The sequence below is a fragment of the Xenopus laevis genome, chromosome 8L (genome assembly GCF_017654675.1).
Source record: "Xenopus laevis strain J_2021 chromosome 8L, Xenopus_laevis_v10.1, whole genome shotgun sequence".
Taxonomy (NCBI): Eukaryota; Metazoa; Chordata; class Amphibia; order Anura; family Pipidae; genus Xenopus; species Xenopus laevis.
The window spans coordinates 29,800,724-29,817,050 of NC_054385.1; the positions used below are offsets into that span (position 1 = coordinate 29,800,724).

Here is a 16,327-nt window from a genome sequence, read left to right on the forward strand (position 1 = left end):
GCAATACAAGTCTGTATTTGGGATATGATCACTACTACTTGTGTTTTAAGATACCAGTGGAGGAGAGTCCTGACAATTTGACAAGTAATCAATAAAATTAGTCATTTTTAAGGCAAATATGGCTATTTCCCACAAACTTCTGCTGTGATTTGGACTGTCTGTTCATTGGAAGGGCAGAAAGAGTATTTTGGTACATTTAGCAGCTGATGCTTAAGGTATTGCCCCACTGTGACAAATCTATTTCTTAACAGGGATGGATGTTTCCTTGGTAGCAGCCTAGATATCGGCAATCTCCCACCATAAGGGCAATGGCACACCTAGGGGCACATTTACCTAGCGTCGAATATCGAGGGTTAATTAATTAAAATCCTTCGAATATCGAAGTCGAAGGATTTAGCGCAATTCGTTTGATCGAACGATCGAAGGAATAATCGTTCGAATCAAAGGATTTTTATCCATCAATCGAAGGATTATCCTTCGATCAGAAAAACCTTGGAAAGCCTATGGGGACCTTCCCCATAGGCTAACATTGGCCTCAGTAGGTTTTAGGTGGCGAACTAGGGGGTCGAAGTTTTTTTTTTAAAGAGACAGTACCTCGATTATCGAATGGTCGAATATTCAAACGATTTTTAGTTTGATTCGAAGGTCGAAGTAGCCAAAAAAAAAAACATTCAAAAATTGAATTTTTTTCCCTCTATTTTCCTCTATTCCTTTACTCGAGCTTAGTGAATGGGCCCCCTTATGTTTGGTCGCCGCAATAAACGTGTCCAAACATTCCTTGTTTCTTGCCCAAAGACAGTCATGTTAATAGTCGGTGGGAAGACATACCCAGTGCAAAATAGCCCAAAGTTTCCCTGCAATCAAAATGTGTGTATCTTAATACTGTACTGAAACATATGGTGTAGCACTGGTTATCTTTTTATGATCTTGCATTGGGTCTGCAAAATATCGATATTTTCAGTCTTCACAGTTTATGCATAATTATACAGAGTAGTGACCATGGAAGATCCCAGAAAACTCGAAGAGTGAATGGCAGGAGCCTAGTAAATATTCTAAACTACATATTAAATTAAAGGGGACCTGTCACCTTAAAGAGGTCATTCACCTTTAACTTTTAGTATGTTATAGAATGGATAATTCTAAGCAACTTTTCAATCTTCCTTATCTATTTTTACAGTTTTTAAATTAATTGGCTTATCCTTCAGACTCTTCCCAGCTTTCAAATGGGGGTCACTGACCCCCCATATAAAAAACAAATGCTCCGTAAGGCTACACATTTGTTATTGCTACTTTTTAGTATTCGTCTCTCCCTTATTTACAGTATATCACAGTCTCTTATTCAAATCAGTGCATGGTTGCTAGGGTAATCTGAACCTTAGCAACCAGACTGCTGAATAAATAGCTCAAAAACCACAAATAATTTTATAAAATTAAAACCTATTGTCTCAGAATAACACTCTACATCATACTAAAAATTAACTTAAAGGTGAACAGCCCCTTAAATAAATTAATTCCAAATTCATTTCTATTGTGTTTGTCAAGCAAAATAAATTTTACTTACACTATATATAAAATGATTTCGATAATGTTTCCTTAAGTCTTGGAATTAGACACTCGGCTAGCAGCTGCCTGCATCCTCCCAAAACCTTGTTAATGTGCCAGACTTGATGAACATGCACATTTAGACACAATTAGATGGTAAGAAGGGAGAGGAAAAGGGAGAGCAGTGATATTCTTGGATGTACCGAATGGAAAGTGAATGTAACATATACAACCCATGGAAACATAAAATGGTCTGATCAGGTTCAGAATCTTTTTTTTTGGTATCCATGGCCACATACTCTTCAATGAATTCTAGTAGGAGAGGAGGAAAGAAAACCGGGAGGCTGATGTTTCAGCCCTCTGCATGAGTACTTTAAACATCATGCTATTTTTTATTTTTTTTTAAAGGGGTTGTTCACCTTAAAATAAACTTTTACTACTTTGCTTGACATATTCAACTGAGCAGGTAAGCACCAGAATCATCCCCCCACACACGTCAGGGGTTTGTAAGTATGCGCAGTCAGGCAGGGCCCAAAAGTCAGGGTAGTTTCCTAGACTTACCCTTACCTGGAGAATAACCATGCTTCGCTGGTATAGATTTACAGAATAAGTTAATGCAGATATCAAGGGAAAGTGCAATTAAAAGGCACAGTGCTGATGTTGTCAGGCCACACACTTCTAGCCGTGGAATTATAAAGGTACAACCTGAACAGAGGCTCAGGGAAATAAAACAAAGGACACATTAGCCATTCAGTTTTACAGTTTCAATTGCAAAAATCAACAAAACAACAAAATAGATTTAGTGCAGCCATTAAATAAATTACACTTTGCCATGTATAACAGAAAGTAGCAGTAGCCTGGGGCAGCAGTGTGCCTTGTGTTCCTTAGTCCCTATTCCAATTTACTTCTTTTTTGGAGCTATGTTCCTCCCACAACTGTGCAGTAACATGACAAGGTTGAGCCTTTTACACAAATTTGTGTTCCTCAAATAGTTAGGACAAATAGTTTTTTTTTATGAGTTATTGTGCAGCCCTTGCTTTTCTCCCACGTGATCTCCCATGTGTTTTGTGATGCCTCATCATGTGAGATTTATTGCTGAAGCATTTCCCACACAGCGGGCAGGCAAATGGTTTCTCCCCCGTATGAGTTTTGTGATGCCGAACCAGGACTCCCTTATCTGAGAAGCGTTTGCCACACTCTGTGCACTGGTAGGGCTTCTCCTTTGTGTGGGTTCTATGGTGTGCATTCAGAGTGGACCTCTGAGCAAAGCATTTATCACACTCCGTGCAAGTGTAGGGCCTTTCATTTGTATGAGTTCTTTGGTGTAAATGAAGTGTTGACTTATAAGGGAAACACTTTGCACAGATAGGGCAGGCAAACGGTTTCTCCCCTGTGTGAATTCGGCTGTGTCTCTTCAGTGATGACCTTCTTATAAAACCTGCCCCACAGTCAGGGCAGGGATACGGTTTCTCTCCAGTGTGCGTTTTTATGTGTCTAAACCAGTCTGACCGGTCAGTGTAGCTTTTCCCACACTCTTCACAAACATGCGGCTTCTCTTTTGTATGAGTTCGGCGGTGGTTTTTCAGGCATGACAGTTGACCAAAGCATTTCCCGCACTCGGAGCAAATGTGCGGCCTCTCTCCTGTGTGTATTCTGTAGTGTCTTGTCACATTGGACCTTTGAGTAAAGCGTTTGCCACACTCATTGCAGGAGAAGAGCTTTAGTCCTGTGTGGGTTCTCTGGTGTCTAACCAGTAGGGACCTCTTCTGGAAGCCTTTGTTGCATTCACTGCAAACGTGTGGTTTCTCTTCTTTATGAACTTTCTTATGAGTAAACAGGAGCAGCCTACTAGCAAAGCACTTCTTACACTTGAGGCAAGTATACGACTTCTTTTTAGTGTGAGTGTTCTGATGGTGCATTAGCTTCTCAACAACAAGGAATTGCTTTCCACACTCATTGCATGTAAAAGGTCTCTGGCCATTGCAAGTTCTCTTGTGCATGATAAGTGAATATCTGGAAGGAAATATTCCCCCACATTCTTTACATAGATGAATGCTGGCTTGGGGTTCTTTAATATATTTTTTCCTTGCTTGCTTGCATTTGCTGCGTTTTGCATACTGAACCTTTTGTGCGAATGTATTTTGAGTAATGGACGCAAGGTTTCCATTAAAATCCAGCGACATGCTGATATCCTGTGTGATTATCCCAGATGGCTCAGTGGAAGCCTGGGGGTCATTTAATATATTTCTTCTCTTGCCATTATCTACAAAGCAATATGCAATTGCATAATGAAATGATTAACATATTATTCTATGGATAACACAGAAGGCAGAGCTTTAGATCAATAATCTAGTATTATAAGTATAGGGTATGGTTAACACCTTTTCGTCGTTCAGCGCTAGGCAGGGGGTGGGTGACGTGGCATTCAGCGATTGGCTGAACACCATGCCATTAACTTCAATATCTTGTGTGGATTTCATAATTTGGAAATCCGGACAGGCAGTTTTCACCTGGACAGCCCTTCCAAAAGCCGTCTGTCCTGGTGAAAAACTAGACAGGCGGCAACCCTAGTACAGAGAGAGATGGTGTGTGGTATTTAAAATTATTTTAATCATTAGTTTGTGACTTGAATCCATGTGCCCCACTCCAGAATCACAACACCCACACTCCTAACGTGGTACTGTTTGCCTGTAAACAGTTAATAAATAGCAAAGTAACACAGTGGGATTCATGGCTGCCATATACTTTCCTCAGCTCTCCAATGAAGAAAACGAAGTATCAGGACCAAAGTAGTTTAACTCACTTGGTCGCCAGTTAGCCAAAGACAATTAAAATGGTCAGATATAGTGGCCATATATAGATATAGTGCTACTCTGCCTTTTATTAAGAGGTATGGTCAAAGGTGCCTTATTGGGGAGTGTGGGGGTTGGAGTTTGGGAGAGAGGTGTCCTTTAATATAAATGGCAAACCAAAACTTTCAATCATTAAAGTAGTAAAAATAATGGAGATTTTTATTTTTAACAGAGATCTGGCCTTGGAAACAGAAACTAATTTGCTTTCCATCCATCACTCACCGGCACAGGTCTGGGAGTAGAATGTTCGGTGAAAATCAGTTTGACTTTGGTCATCCTCTTCTCCACCGCCAATTACATATATGCCTTGGTCCCACAGAGCTGCAAAGTTAAAAAAAACAGCTTTTGAACATAATGTGCTTTTACATTTGAGCTTTAACAGAAATTAGGTGGCCAACAAGGGCTTTTTTTTGCTATATAATGTGAACACAAGGGTCAGTGCAATTAAAGCATTACTTGAACAGTCTGCAGGTGTCTCCAAAGGGTTTGCTCTTTGATTTGTTTCTACAATTGTGTCCTTGTAAATCGCTTTGTGTCTATCAATATACTCCCACTCCTCCAGAGAGAAATAGACAGCAACGTCCCCACTCTTTATAGGAACCTGAAAAATATTCAGAGCGAAGGGTCTTTCTAACAGAGAGCAAATGGAAAGATTAAAGTCAAACACATACAGAGAAAACCATGCCCCCTGGACTTTTAACTTTGTAGAAGCCCTGAAAGTTAGCTGTATTTAAGCAGCTTCCCCTATAATTTGGACACCTAGGAGGCCTTGGGTGATTATTTCCCTGTCCAGGGTAAAAGTCATGTAATAGCAATTCAGTGTTTGCCCAGTAGGAGAGTACAGTGCTCAGGGCTCTACCTAGCCAGAAGTGGGAGCAGGATTGGGTCTTAGCAGGTGCAAGGCCCAGTCACAAAAATTAGTGATGGTTAGCTTTGTTATAGTCACTCCAGGAGTGCGAGACAGGCAGGATTCAGCTAGCCACGATGCTCGAGGATAGTGGTGTTAGTACCCTGCAGTGACAAGGCTGCCAGTATAGGGATCCTAAGTGATTGAGTTTCAGGGACACAGTGAGTGAGAGTCCTGGAACAAGAGACCATGGTGGAATGAGATTACACTGTGAACTGGCACTACCAGCTCCAGAGAGGACAGATTACAAGTGTGAGGGTGGGCATTATATGTTGACTGAGAAAATTACTGATGCTGAATCCATGTGTTATTCGTTTATGACAAGAGTTCTGATATCTGCAAAAGAAAGACTTACACTCGCACACCCTGGCCGTCCAAACTTCAGCGATTCCCAGGTGCTCGATGTCTAGAGGGAATGGGCAACCTCAAAAACAACGTAAAGATAGGACACACCGGCACAACATGGGTGATTCCAGCAGGTAAAAACCTTGCTCGTTTATTGCGGATGCAACGTTTCGGGGCGTGACCCCTTTCTCATGCTTGAGAAAGGGGTCACGCCCCGAAACGTTGCATCCGCAATAAACGAGCAAGGTTTTTACCTGCTGGAATCACCCATGTTGTGCCGGTGTGTCCTATCTTTAAGAGTTCTGATATCACCAGAGGTTACTTGCCTGAGATCAGTAGGTTTTAGTTCGCTAAGAGTACAGTCACCAGAAGTAATATGCCCAGGATGAATAAAGAGGTTTGTAGGTTTGCAAGAAATCTCTAGTTCTCAACTTATTTGCTCCAATTGTCAGTAAACAAGCATCTAAAGTGGTTGATATTTCCCAGTGGTCCAGAGAATACCCACCAGAGTGAAAAGAGCCACAGGTAATACACATTGCTGGTTATGCCTTAGCTAGTTGTGCCTTAACTACTAGGCTCAGAAGGTACACAGTAAGCAGCATACACTTGTATAACTACACTTCTACAGCACACCCACGAACGGGTTACAACTGCATGGTAAAGAAGATGCCACAACTGCTGTGCTACCAATCAATTAGAACAATGAGAATTGATCAGAGTAGTGGCTTTAAATGTCAGAAATGTGTTATCCAATAGTGTAGGGAAAAGATAGCCCTCAGGCTTAGCAGGTATTTTCCTCAGAATTCAAATCAGGCAACACTGATCTTGCCTCTGCCTGGCAGTATAACTGGTTAAATCCAATATTTGAACACAAGGTTGACCATTCATAACCACATCCCAACAAATAACTTCCTCTCTGTCAGAGCAATCACATCACTCCTATCTCCCAATATTTCTGTGTGGAAAAAAACAGGTCAGTTTAGGCTATGCTCGAATATACCCTAACAAAGCCCAGTAACATCTAGCTACACATCTAAGCGCCGTTTTTATGCACTTGGTATGTTTTGGAACACTTGATCAATGGTTGCTGGAATTTTCATATATCTGTAACCTTGTAAACCTTTACTGGGGGCCCTGAACAAAACGTATACCTCAAAACGCAGTTAGAACCAATTTTAGAACCTTTGTTCTTGATAGTAATTTAGTGTTGTCTTCTTCAATTATATTTGGATCATCTTTTATTGCCAATGCATTGTCTAAAAAAGGCCAATCATTTGTAAGTCACATGATTGGTGTGATTCTTCAATAGAGCTCACCTGCCCAGTCAGGAGGTAAATGATCTCCAAAGCATGTGTCAAGATTCCTTTGATCAGTAGCTCCTTGTCCTCATTAATTGCACTGTCCTTTACAGAATGACCTAGATGCTGTGGAAGTATCACCTAGAGGAATGAGAAATATATTGCGATGTTTCAGAACATGCTCCTTAATGTTATTTAAAATGCTGTTCCATTTTTAGACATGCAAGACCTGCCCCAAAGGCTGGTGCCACACTGGGGCTGAAATCTGCCTGCTGAAATACACAGGTCAAAAATCAGCCCCTGAGCAGGTTGTAGCTTCCTCTTCTGTTCACATAAAGAACCGTTGTGTTGGCTCTAGAGTGAACACACTTGGCTGATTTAGGCCCCTTTGCACTTGTATGAACTGAACTGCAAGTTTAGCAGGAAATTGTCAGACAAAAAGACTAATTCATCCCATTAGATGTTTTTTTTATTGGAGTTGAAGTCTGGGCATTGGGCAGGTCCATCAGGTTTTTTACTCCCATCCCAACAACCCATTCTGTATGGACCTGAATTTCTACATAGGGGTATTATTATTATGATTATGTTACTGTGCTGCTGGCACTGCCCCAATAACATGGGACACATTTATTAGTGATGGGATGCACTGGATTTTTTTATTCACTTGGAACTTCAATAAAGTAATGGGGTAGTAATAATCAGCCAGAGGAAACAAAAATTGCTTCTATATAACAGCAGTTTCATAAATACATGTGCTATGTTGTTGGGGAAGTTGAACAAAGCACAGCATAAAGTATGGTTCATGACAGAGCAAGCCACCTTGCACCAGCCTCAGGAATGTAATACAGTATATAATAAAAGATGTGTTTAATACTAGTATGGTAACCCATAGCAACCAATCAGCAAGTAGCATTTACTAGTCAGCTGTGTAAAACTCACTGATCTGATGCACTCACCTCCCCATTGAGCAGATAGATGATCTCCAAGGCATGCTTCAGAATTCTCTCTGTCAGTGGCTCCTCGTCCATCATGAGTCGGTCAGATGCTACAGCATAAGAGAAGCCAATGTGTCATAATAAGAGAAAAGCAATGATATGCCCCACAGCACTTCTGCACACTTGTGCTTGCAGCCCAGCTCTAGGCAATGTAAATATGATCCCACTATGTTTCTGCAGTTGTTACCCCTGGTTATGTTTGTGCAGAAAGCCAGGGCCCTGCAGCGGTAAACTAGAGTTTAAAGCAGGGGTGTCCAAACTGCGGCCACATGCAGCCCAACTTGAAACGCTTGGTTCCCGAGGAAAAGTCATGTTGCATAGGATATATGTAGGAGATGGGGGGACCCAGTTAGTAATAATAATATAATAATAAGTCTATTTAATATCCAGGTGTCCCATATTCCAGTGTATAGCTCCATCTGGTTATCCAACTGGCATTGTAGTTCTTTTCTGTGTATTTCCTTTACTTTTACAAATCAAACGTGTTTGTGTATTTCATGTGTGGCCCCAGACAATTTTTCTTTTTCCAATGTGGCCCGGAGAGCCAAAAGTTTGGACAGTGATGTAACTAGAGGGGGGCAGGCCCTGGCGCGGGACGCAATGTCGGGCCCCCAGCCCCCCTCCGTACACCCGGAACCGCCCGGGAATCGTGGCGCGGGAGCTGTCGGGGGGCCCTGAGGGGGTGCGGGCCCTGGCCCAATCGCACCCCCTGCTCTCCCGGTAGTTACGCCACTGATTTGGACACCCCTGGTTTAGAGGGTATGTGATGGCAAAGTTCAACAAAAAGCATACACACATCTATACACAGAGAGGTACCTCACAGTGTGGCAAATATTTCCCAGATACTTAGTGGAAATACAGGAACTATTATTATGACAATTAAAATGGGATCATATGGAGATAGCTATACCCCAGATTATACAGTCCTCTGTATGCTACTGGCAGTTTCCCTTATTTACTCCCCCAGTTACAGTAAAGGATGGATAATTTGTAGAGAAAACTGCTAACTTGAGCATACACTTGCGCAACTATAAATGGATGCGCTACACAAAAGGGACTCCAAATCCCAAAAAACAAGAAAAACAATGTAGTAAGCGTGCGCTTCCTAAGTAGATGATCGTACACAAAATAAAGATAAAAGCTATATGCATTTCCTGTAAAACGTTTACCAAATCACCTAGAGACTCTTTTTCACTTGAAAGTCTCTCCAATGGAAAAAGAAACACAGGATACTGCCGAAATCGCTCACAAAACGACGTTAAAACCCCAGTATAGCAGTACTGCTGGGATCAAGGATCTGCTTTTAATCGCATCAATAACAAATCCCTGTTTGCCCGAAAACGATTTCCCAGTCCACATCTGAGGAGAGTGAATTGCTGCAGCTGAGCCAAAACACACAGGAAGCGCATCAATGTGTGTAAGGCTATTGGAACGAGAGGCAACTGAGAGGATCGAGAAGCAAGCTATATTGTGGACTAACAGCGTTTTGTGAATGATTTCGGCAGTATCCTGTGAGTACTAACTAAGCAGGGAACCTGCACGTATCGTAACAGTGTACAACTGTGTTCTCACTCTTTTATGGCTTACCTTGGAGGTCGGACAACAAAGCATTGCAGTGCTGGGGAGGGAGAGAGCGGCATTAGCCCACAGCTAGCGTTGCCACCTGGCCGTAAAAATAATGGTTGATCCCAATGTTATTAATAGGGAAAAAAACGTAAATATATAGAAAGGCCGGTAATTTTTTCCAGAAAATGTGGCAACCCCCCACAGCTGAGAGACTTTCAAGTGAAAGAGAGACTAAGTGATTTGGTAAAAGTTTTACAGGAAACGCATAAAACTTATCTTTATTTATTTTGTGTGCCATCATCTACTTAGGAAGCGCACACTTACTACATTGTTTTTATTGGATAATTTGTAGCCCTGCAGCAATAAATTCATTACAACTACAAGTATCAGCTTTACTGTAAGGACGCAACAGGCTTTATTTGTGCACAGGTCACAGGTTTTCCAGTCTATGGATATTATAACAGGACATGTGATGGCAGAGTTATGGGTGAACATATTTGTGAGCTTCTGCACAGCTCAGGCGATCTGGGCTAAAGCATTTGCTGAAACCATTTTCACCCATGTGTTATTTTAATGCAACAGTTTAAAACGCACAGGGATTCCTGGCCTGGTAATGATTCGCTGCTACAGTACTGCAGAATTGAAAAAGATTCCATCAAGTCATACCTTCACTATGTGGGCAAAAGCTTCTACATCCACTATGATGATTGGTTAAACTGTGTCATCTGACTGATCCTTTAGGGCACCGGGGTCTCTGGTAGACGTAGTCCCAGCATCTACTCTCTTTATAAGTGTTCAATAGTGGGGTACTGCATCTCCCAGAAATACAAGTCCATGTCACATGGACTGGTGTCTCCAATCAGTGCATGAGAATCACATAACGGTGTAGGAATGTTATATGTTTCCCCCTGTGAGGGATTATCAATGGCAGCACACAGTGATAGTTACAAGATGGAGAACAACGCACACCTATTAAAAATTATAATGCAGGGTGCTTAACAATTTAACCACTTAAGGGTAACGATTTCAACCTGGGCATTTGGATTTTGTCCTGAGAAAAAGGAGGGCTACAGGTTCAAACTCAATCCTTTTAGAATCGGTCTCTCCTCCCACAGGAGTCACATTTCATTTGACTCTTGGTCAATCAATGTACTGCTGTGAAGCCTCAACAATGTGTTAGCACTAATTAAATGGGTGGTTCACATTCGGGTTGACTTTTAGGACGTTTTTTTTTTCTGCGCTCCCCCCCTGCTTTGCGCTTTCCTCCGTTCAGCTGCAGGGAAACGCAAGAGTAGAGGCACTAAATTATTGTGGAGGAGGCTGTAGTCACACAGACGCATGTATGCGCGGAACACAGGTGAAATGCAACATGCTGCGTCCCTCCTGTGTTTGTTGCTTACAAGTGTCTGTGTGAGTACAGCCCCCTTCACAATAATTGAGCGCATCTACTTTTGCGCTCCCCTGCAGCTGAACGGAAGAAATTGCAACACAGGGAAGCACAGAAAAAAACTGCTGTGTGTAAGAGCTCTTAGTATGTTGTATAATGGCCTAATCTCAGCAACAGTTGGTCTTCATTTTTAACGATTTGCTTTCCTCTTCTGATTCTTTCCAGCTATCAAATGGGGGTCACCGACCTAAGCAGCAAAAAAATGATTCCTGAGGCTACATTGTTATTGTTTTTTAAACTTATTTTTCTGTTTAGGAGAGCCTCTATTTATATTCCTTCCTGTCTTTCAAACAACTGCCTGGTTGCTAGATAAATTGATCCTTAGTTACCAGATAGCTGCTCGTATTTCACACTGGAGAACTGATGGGGAAAAAAAAGCTAAGTACAGGTATGGTACCTGTTATTCAGAATGTTCAGAACTTTGGGATTTCCAGATAAGGGATCTTTTTGTAATTTGGATCTACATACCTTCAGTCTACTAAAAAAAATCATGTAAACATTAAATAAACCCAATAGGATTGTTATACCTCTGTTAAAGGGTTTTTTTAAATTAACTTTTAGTATGACGAAGAGTGATATTTTAAGGCAATATGCAATTGTTTTTCATTTATTTTTTGTGGTTTTTGAGTTATTTCGTTTTTTCATTTGGCAGCTCTTCACTTTGCAATTTTAGCAATCTGGTTGCTGGGGTCCAGATTATCCAAGCAACCATGTATTGATTTGAATAAGAGACTGGAATATGAATAGAAAGAAAAAGTAGCAATAACTACATTTGTAGCCTTACGGAGCATTTGCTAATTCGATGGGGACAGTGCCCCCCCCATATGAAAGTTAAAGGAGAAACCAATCCCTTATTAAAAAAAAAACCCTACCCCACATAGACCCCCTTCCTCCTCACCCCCAACCTAGATGCTATCCCGGGCAAATGCCCCTAACTTTTTACTTCAGTGATTTTGGTGCATGCGCAGTTGTCGCAAACCGGGAAATTGCTCCAACTGCGCATGCTCCACCTGTCTCATTCTCAGATTACCGAAGACCTGGAAGATGGCTGCCGTGAACTCCGATCACTGAATCTGCACTGAAGGGTAAGTAAAAAGTTAGGGGCATGTGCCCGGAGCAGCAGCTAGGCTGAGGGGAGGAGAGAGGGGTCTATGTGGTTTGTGGGGGGGGGGAAGGGTTTCTGTTTCTCCTTTAAAGAAGGCAAATAATTAAAAACTATAAAAAAAAGGAAAAAACTAAGGCCAATTGAAAAGTTGCTTAGAATTAGTCATTCTACACATACTAAAAGTTAACTTATAGATGAACCACCCCTTTATGGTGACAGGAAACTAGGGTTGCCACCTGGTCGGTATTTTACTGGCCTGGCCGGTAAAATGATGGTTAATCCCAATGTTATTAATAGGGAAAAAAGATAAATATATAGGAAGGCCGGTATTTTTTTCTGGAAAAGGTGGCAACCCTACAGGTAACCTTTAATGTGATGTGAACCACCCCTTTAAGGATTCATTATAAGTTAGTCAGGATTATGTACAAGGTACTGTTTTATTATTACAGTGAAAAAGGAACAATATTTAAAAATTACAATTATTTGTTTAAAATAGACTGCATGGGAGATGGCCTTCCTGTTAGTCGGAGTTTTACACAAGATGGGACTTATACTACATTTTTTACAATAGTTTCCTTTTAAGGCATTGAAGGTGCAATGGCAAAATCTCCTTTGGTGGCTCCTGCAACCCCTCTACACTCTCCCCCCCCCCCCCCCGCAATAGTCTGCTTATTCTTTAATTCAGTCATTTTCAGTTGAGAATGTGAATAGGGGAAGGCCCCGGTGTAATCGGTCTTATTCTTTATTTTGTACCAGGTGGTGCTTGTGCCCCAGCTATGATGGACTGCGCTGAACAACTAATAAAGTAACTGTACAGCTCCATTTATTTAAACGATTGTTGGGGGGGGGGGTTTTAGAAGGAATGAGAAACATATATAATGCATGTGGTTGAACTCAGTAATTTAAAAGTTATGGCATATAAAAATTATAGGACACCTATCACAGTAGAATTGTTTCCCCCACCGGAGTTGCAGCCCACGTTCTGTTGGCCATGTTTAGTGACGTGCATAGTGTGCAAGCTGGAAAGTAATCATTTTTGCATGCTTTGAGTCCCAACATGGTCATCCACTCGAGAGCTTATCTGTACATATCCTACCATGTATTCGTAAAGGAAGGTGGGTCTATGGCAAGGATTACACTATATATACTGTGTGTGTGTGTGTATATATATATATATATATATATATATATATATATATATATATATATATGTGTGTGTGTGTGTGTATATATGTGTATATATATATATATATATATATATATATAAAAAACGAAAAAAAGGTCTTTCGCACACCTTCAGGTACTCACAGAAACCAGGTGCTGCTGTCTTGTCAATTATGTAGAATTCCGGTTGTAGTTAACAGCGCACACTGGAATTTTTTAAAAGGTTAATTTATTTATCAAATGTTAAAATTCACATGTATCGACGTTTCGGTCCGGGTCTTGGACCGTTTTCAAGATGCAACATGTGATTACAAACAGCATTTTATACCCTCACCTAATGCAAGACAGGAAATGAGATCACCGACATGTATCACACATAACAAACAATAAAGGCTGTCACAATGTTAATTGTTATTCATTCATAGTTTACTTTCCCCAAAGCTATATCTTTGTATCCACCCTAGCTGAATGATACTCATACTTAGTTGCGCATTAGTACCCAATTATACCATAGTTAAACAATCGTTTCTACATAGTTCGACAGTCTTAATGTCCTTTAAAAACAAAAATGCAGAAAAACTTGTTTACTTTTAAATGAACCTCATCTTTCACTTAGGAAACATGAGAGAGACAACTGTTCATTGAGACCATTTGGCATCATGGTATTAAGTTTTTTTATCCAAAAACATTCTCTCTGGAGAAGCATTTTCGACCTATCGCCACCCCTTCGAGGTGGTGGTATATGATCTATGGCAATATATTTAAAAGTGGGTAAACGGTGCCCTTTCTCCAGAAAATGTTTCGCCACTAGTTTCATTGTACAGTTGTCCCTGAAAGCCGTGCTAATTGCTGAACGATGGGCATCCATCCGGAGCCGCAAGGTGAGATCTGTCTTCCCCACATATGAAAGGCCACATGGGCAGGTTATTAGATAAATAATATGTGTAGTGGTACATGTGATGTGGGATCGAATGGCAAATCTTTTCCCCGTGTGGGGATGTAAAAAACTCTGGTTAGGACTCATATATCTACAGGATGTACAAGTAGGACATCTAAAACAACCCATTTTACGGTCAGCTAACCATCCTGTCCGTGCTGGTTGGTAGCTCTGGGTGGGATCCGTAATAAATTATGTAAACTAACTCCCCTCTTGTATGCCATCAAGGGCGGACTGTAAAGTGTTGATTTTAATCCATTATCCGCCTGTAGGATGTTCCAATTTTTTTGTATCGCTTTTTTAATCAAACCAGAAGCCCCTGAATATTGTGAAGAAAATACCAACCTATCAGGAGATCTCTTGGACGTATAAACCTCCATTACTTTACTTTTAGCCTTACTGAGAGCACGTTTTAGCAACCTCTTCGGATAGCCCCTGGCACGAAATCTATCCTCCATCTCATTGAGCTGAATCGTTCTCATTTCTTCAGAGGAATTGTTACGCAAGACCCTGCAAAATTGTGAAATCGGGAGAGAAGATTTCATGGACTCTGGGTGCTGGCTATTAAAATGTAACAAGGTATTACGATCTGTTTTCTTTCTGTATAAAGAAAATTCAAACCTATCTTCTTTGCGTCTGATTTCCACATCCAAAAATTGAATAATGTTAGTGCTAGTGGTCGCTGTAAATCTTACAGGACCGCCCAAATCGTTTAACTGGGTCACCATGGACATGAAAGAAGCTTCACTGCCCCTCCAGAATATCAGAATATCATCTATGTAGCGTTTGAAGAATAAAAGACTTTTGCCAAATTCGGGTATAATGTTATTTTGTTCAAATTGGTGCATAAACAGATTAGCATATGCAGGTGCCATGGCCGCTCCCATTGCCGTCCCTGACACCTGCATATAATGACTATCTTCAAACCTGAAGTAGTTCATTGTCAAGCACATATGTAATAATTGTATAATGCATTCCACATTAGGTCCTGAATAAAGCTCGTATTGAGCAATGGATCGTCGAACAGATTCGACTCCCAAGTCATGTGGAATGCACGTATATAAATTAACCACGTCCATACTGGCTAAAATAATAGTGTCATCCGAATCTATTCTGAAATCTTTAATCAAATCAAGTAGGTGTGGAGTGTCCCTCAGATAGGTGGGTGTAGCTTGCACAATAGGTTGTAAGACTGAGTCTAAAAATAATCCAATGGGATGAAAAAGGCTATCCCTGCTTGAAACAATAGGACGTCCTGGTGGTGCAGATGGATTCTTATGCACCTTGGGCAAGGTGTACAATATAGGGCATTTCGGAAAATCAATTGTCAAAAAAGATTTCAACTCACTCGATATAAATCCTTCATCAAATGACAGCTTTATGTAATCGTCAACCTGTTTTTTGAAAAGGTGCCCTGGGTCGCTTTTAAGTAGTTTATACACACTCACATCCGTGAGTTGACGTGTGATTTCACTGCGGTAATCAACATAATTCAGCAATACTATACCCCCACCCTTGTCAGCAGGCCGGATTACAATATTGCTGTCATTTGACAAGGACTCAATAGCTCTAATTTCAGTTTTAGACAAATAACTTTCAGTTTTTTGTGAACCAATAATGGACCCCACATCACTGTCCACACTTTGTTTAAACAATTTAATGGCCTGATTAGTCACTGGCGGATTGTACAAACTCATCAATTTCAAGTTAGTAGTGGGAACAGAAGTGGTTCCGTCTCGGAAAATATCCTTTAAACAGAGTAACCTGCAAAATTTGAAAAAATCAATGTCCCATTGAAATTGATTTAAAGGGGAAGTCGGAACAAATGTAAGACCCTTTTTCAAAAGGCTAATTTCCCCCTCAGATAAACAATGGTTAGACAAATTGAAAATAGGAATGTCTAGTTCTTGCGGTCTTTACCTCTTTTTCCCTCTCCGCGTGCGGCTGCACTTCTTGTGCTGCCCCTTCCTATAGGGGGCCTGCCCAAATCTGCCGGTGGATTGTCTAAAAAAGGAAGATCATCGTTGACAATAGTTACATCCCGTGCATTAGAATTAGAAAGTACGTTACCGGTTAGTATGTCGTCCGGTTCAGAATCACCTGAGCTGACATCCACAGAGTTTAGGGGACGAGCGAGTTTAACTCGTTTGCGCCATCTGAGACGTTGTG

General features: G+C 41.0%; 2 protein-coding genes across 11 annotated transcripts in view; one reads left to right on the forward strand and one right to left on the reverse strand.

Annotated features, from left to right (window-relative positions):
* LOC121396962 overlaps positions 1 to 16,327 on the forward strand; it is a 338,181-nt gene that overhangs the window by 174,706 nt on the left and 147,148 nt on the right. The window lies entirely within an intron of this gene.
* The window catches only part of LOC108704531 (gastrula zinc finger protein XlCGF26.1-like), a 38,813-nt gene continuing 24,777 nt past the window's right edge, over positions 2,292 to 16,327 (reverse strand). For 6 of the 9 annotated variants that reach the window (XM_041572624.1, XM_041572623.1, XM_041572621.1 and 3 more), the window contains 5 exons: positions 7,901 to 7,989; positions 6,963 to 7,085; positions 4,851 to 4,995; positions 4,617 to 4,715; positions 2,292 to 3,805 (listed from right to left, as the gene is read on the reverse strand). In XM_041572624.1, coding sequence (XP_041428558.1) covers positions 2,562 to 3,805; positions 4,617 to 4,715; positions 4,851 to 4,995; positions 6,963 to 7,085; positions 7,901 to 7,975 — 1,686 coding nt within the window. In that variant the 5' untranslated portion in view covers positions 7,976 to 7,989 and the 3' untranslated portion in view covers positions 2,292 to 2,561. Of the gene's footprint in view, positions 3,806 to 4,616; positions 4,716 to 4,850; positions 4,996 to 6,962; positions 7,086 to 7,900; positions 7,990 to 9,116; positions 9,492 to 9,526; positions 9,682 to 10,171; positions 10,722 to 16,327 lie in introns of those variants that run through there. The other 3 variants (XM_018241106.2, XM_018241108.2, XM_018241107.2) reach the window with 3 other exon arrangements.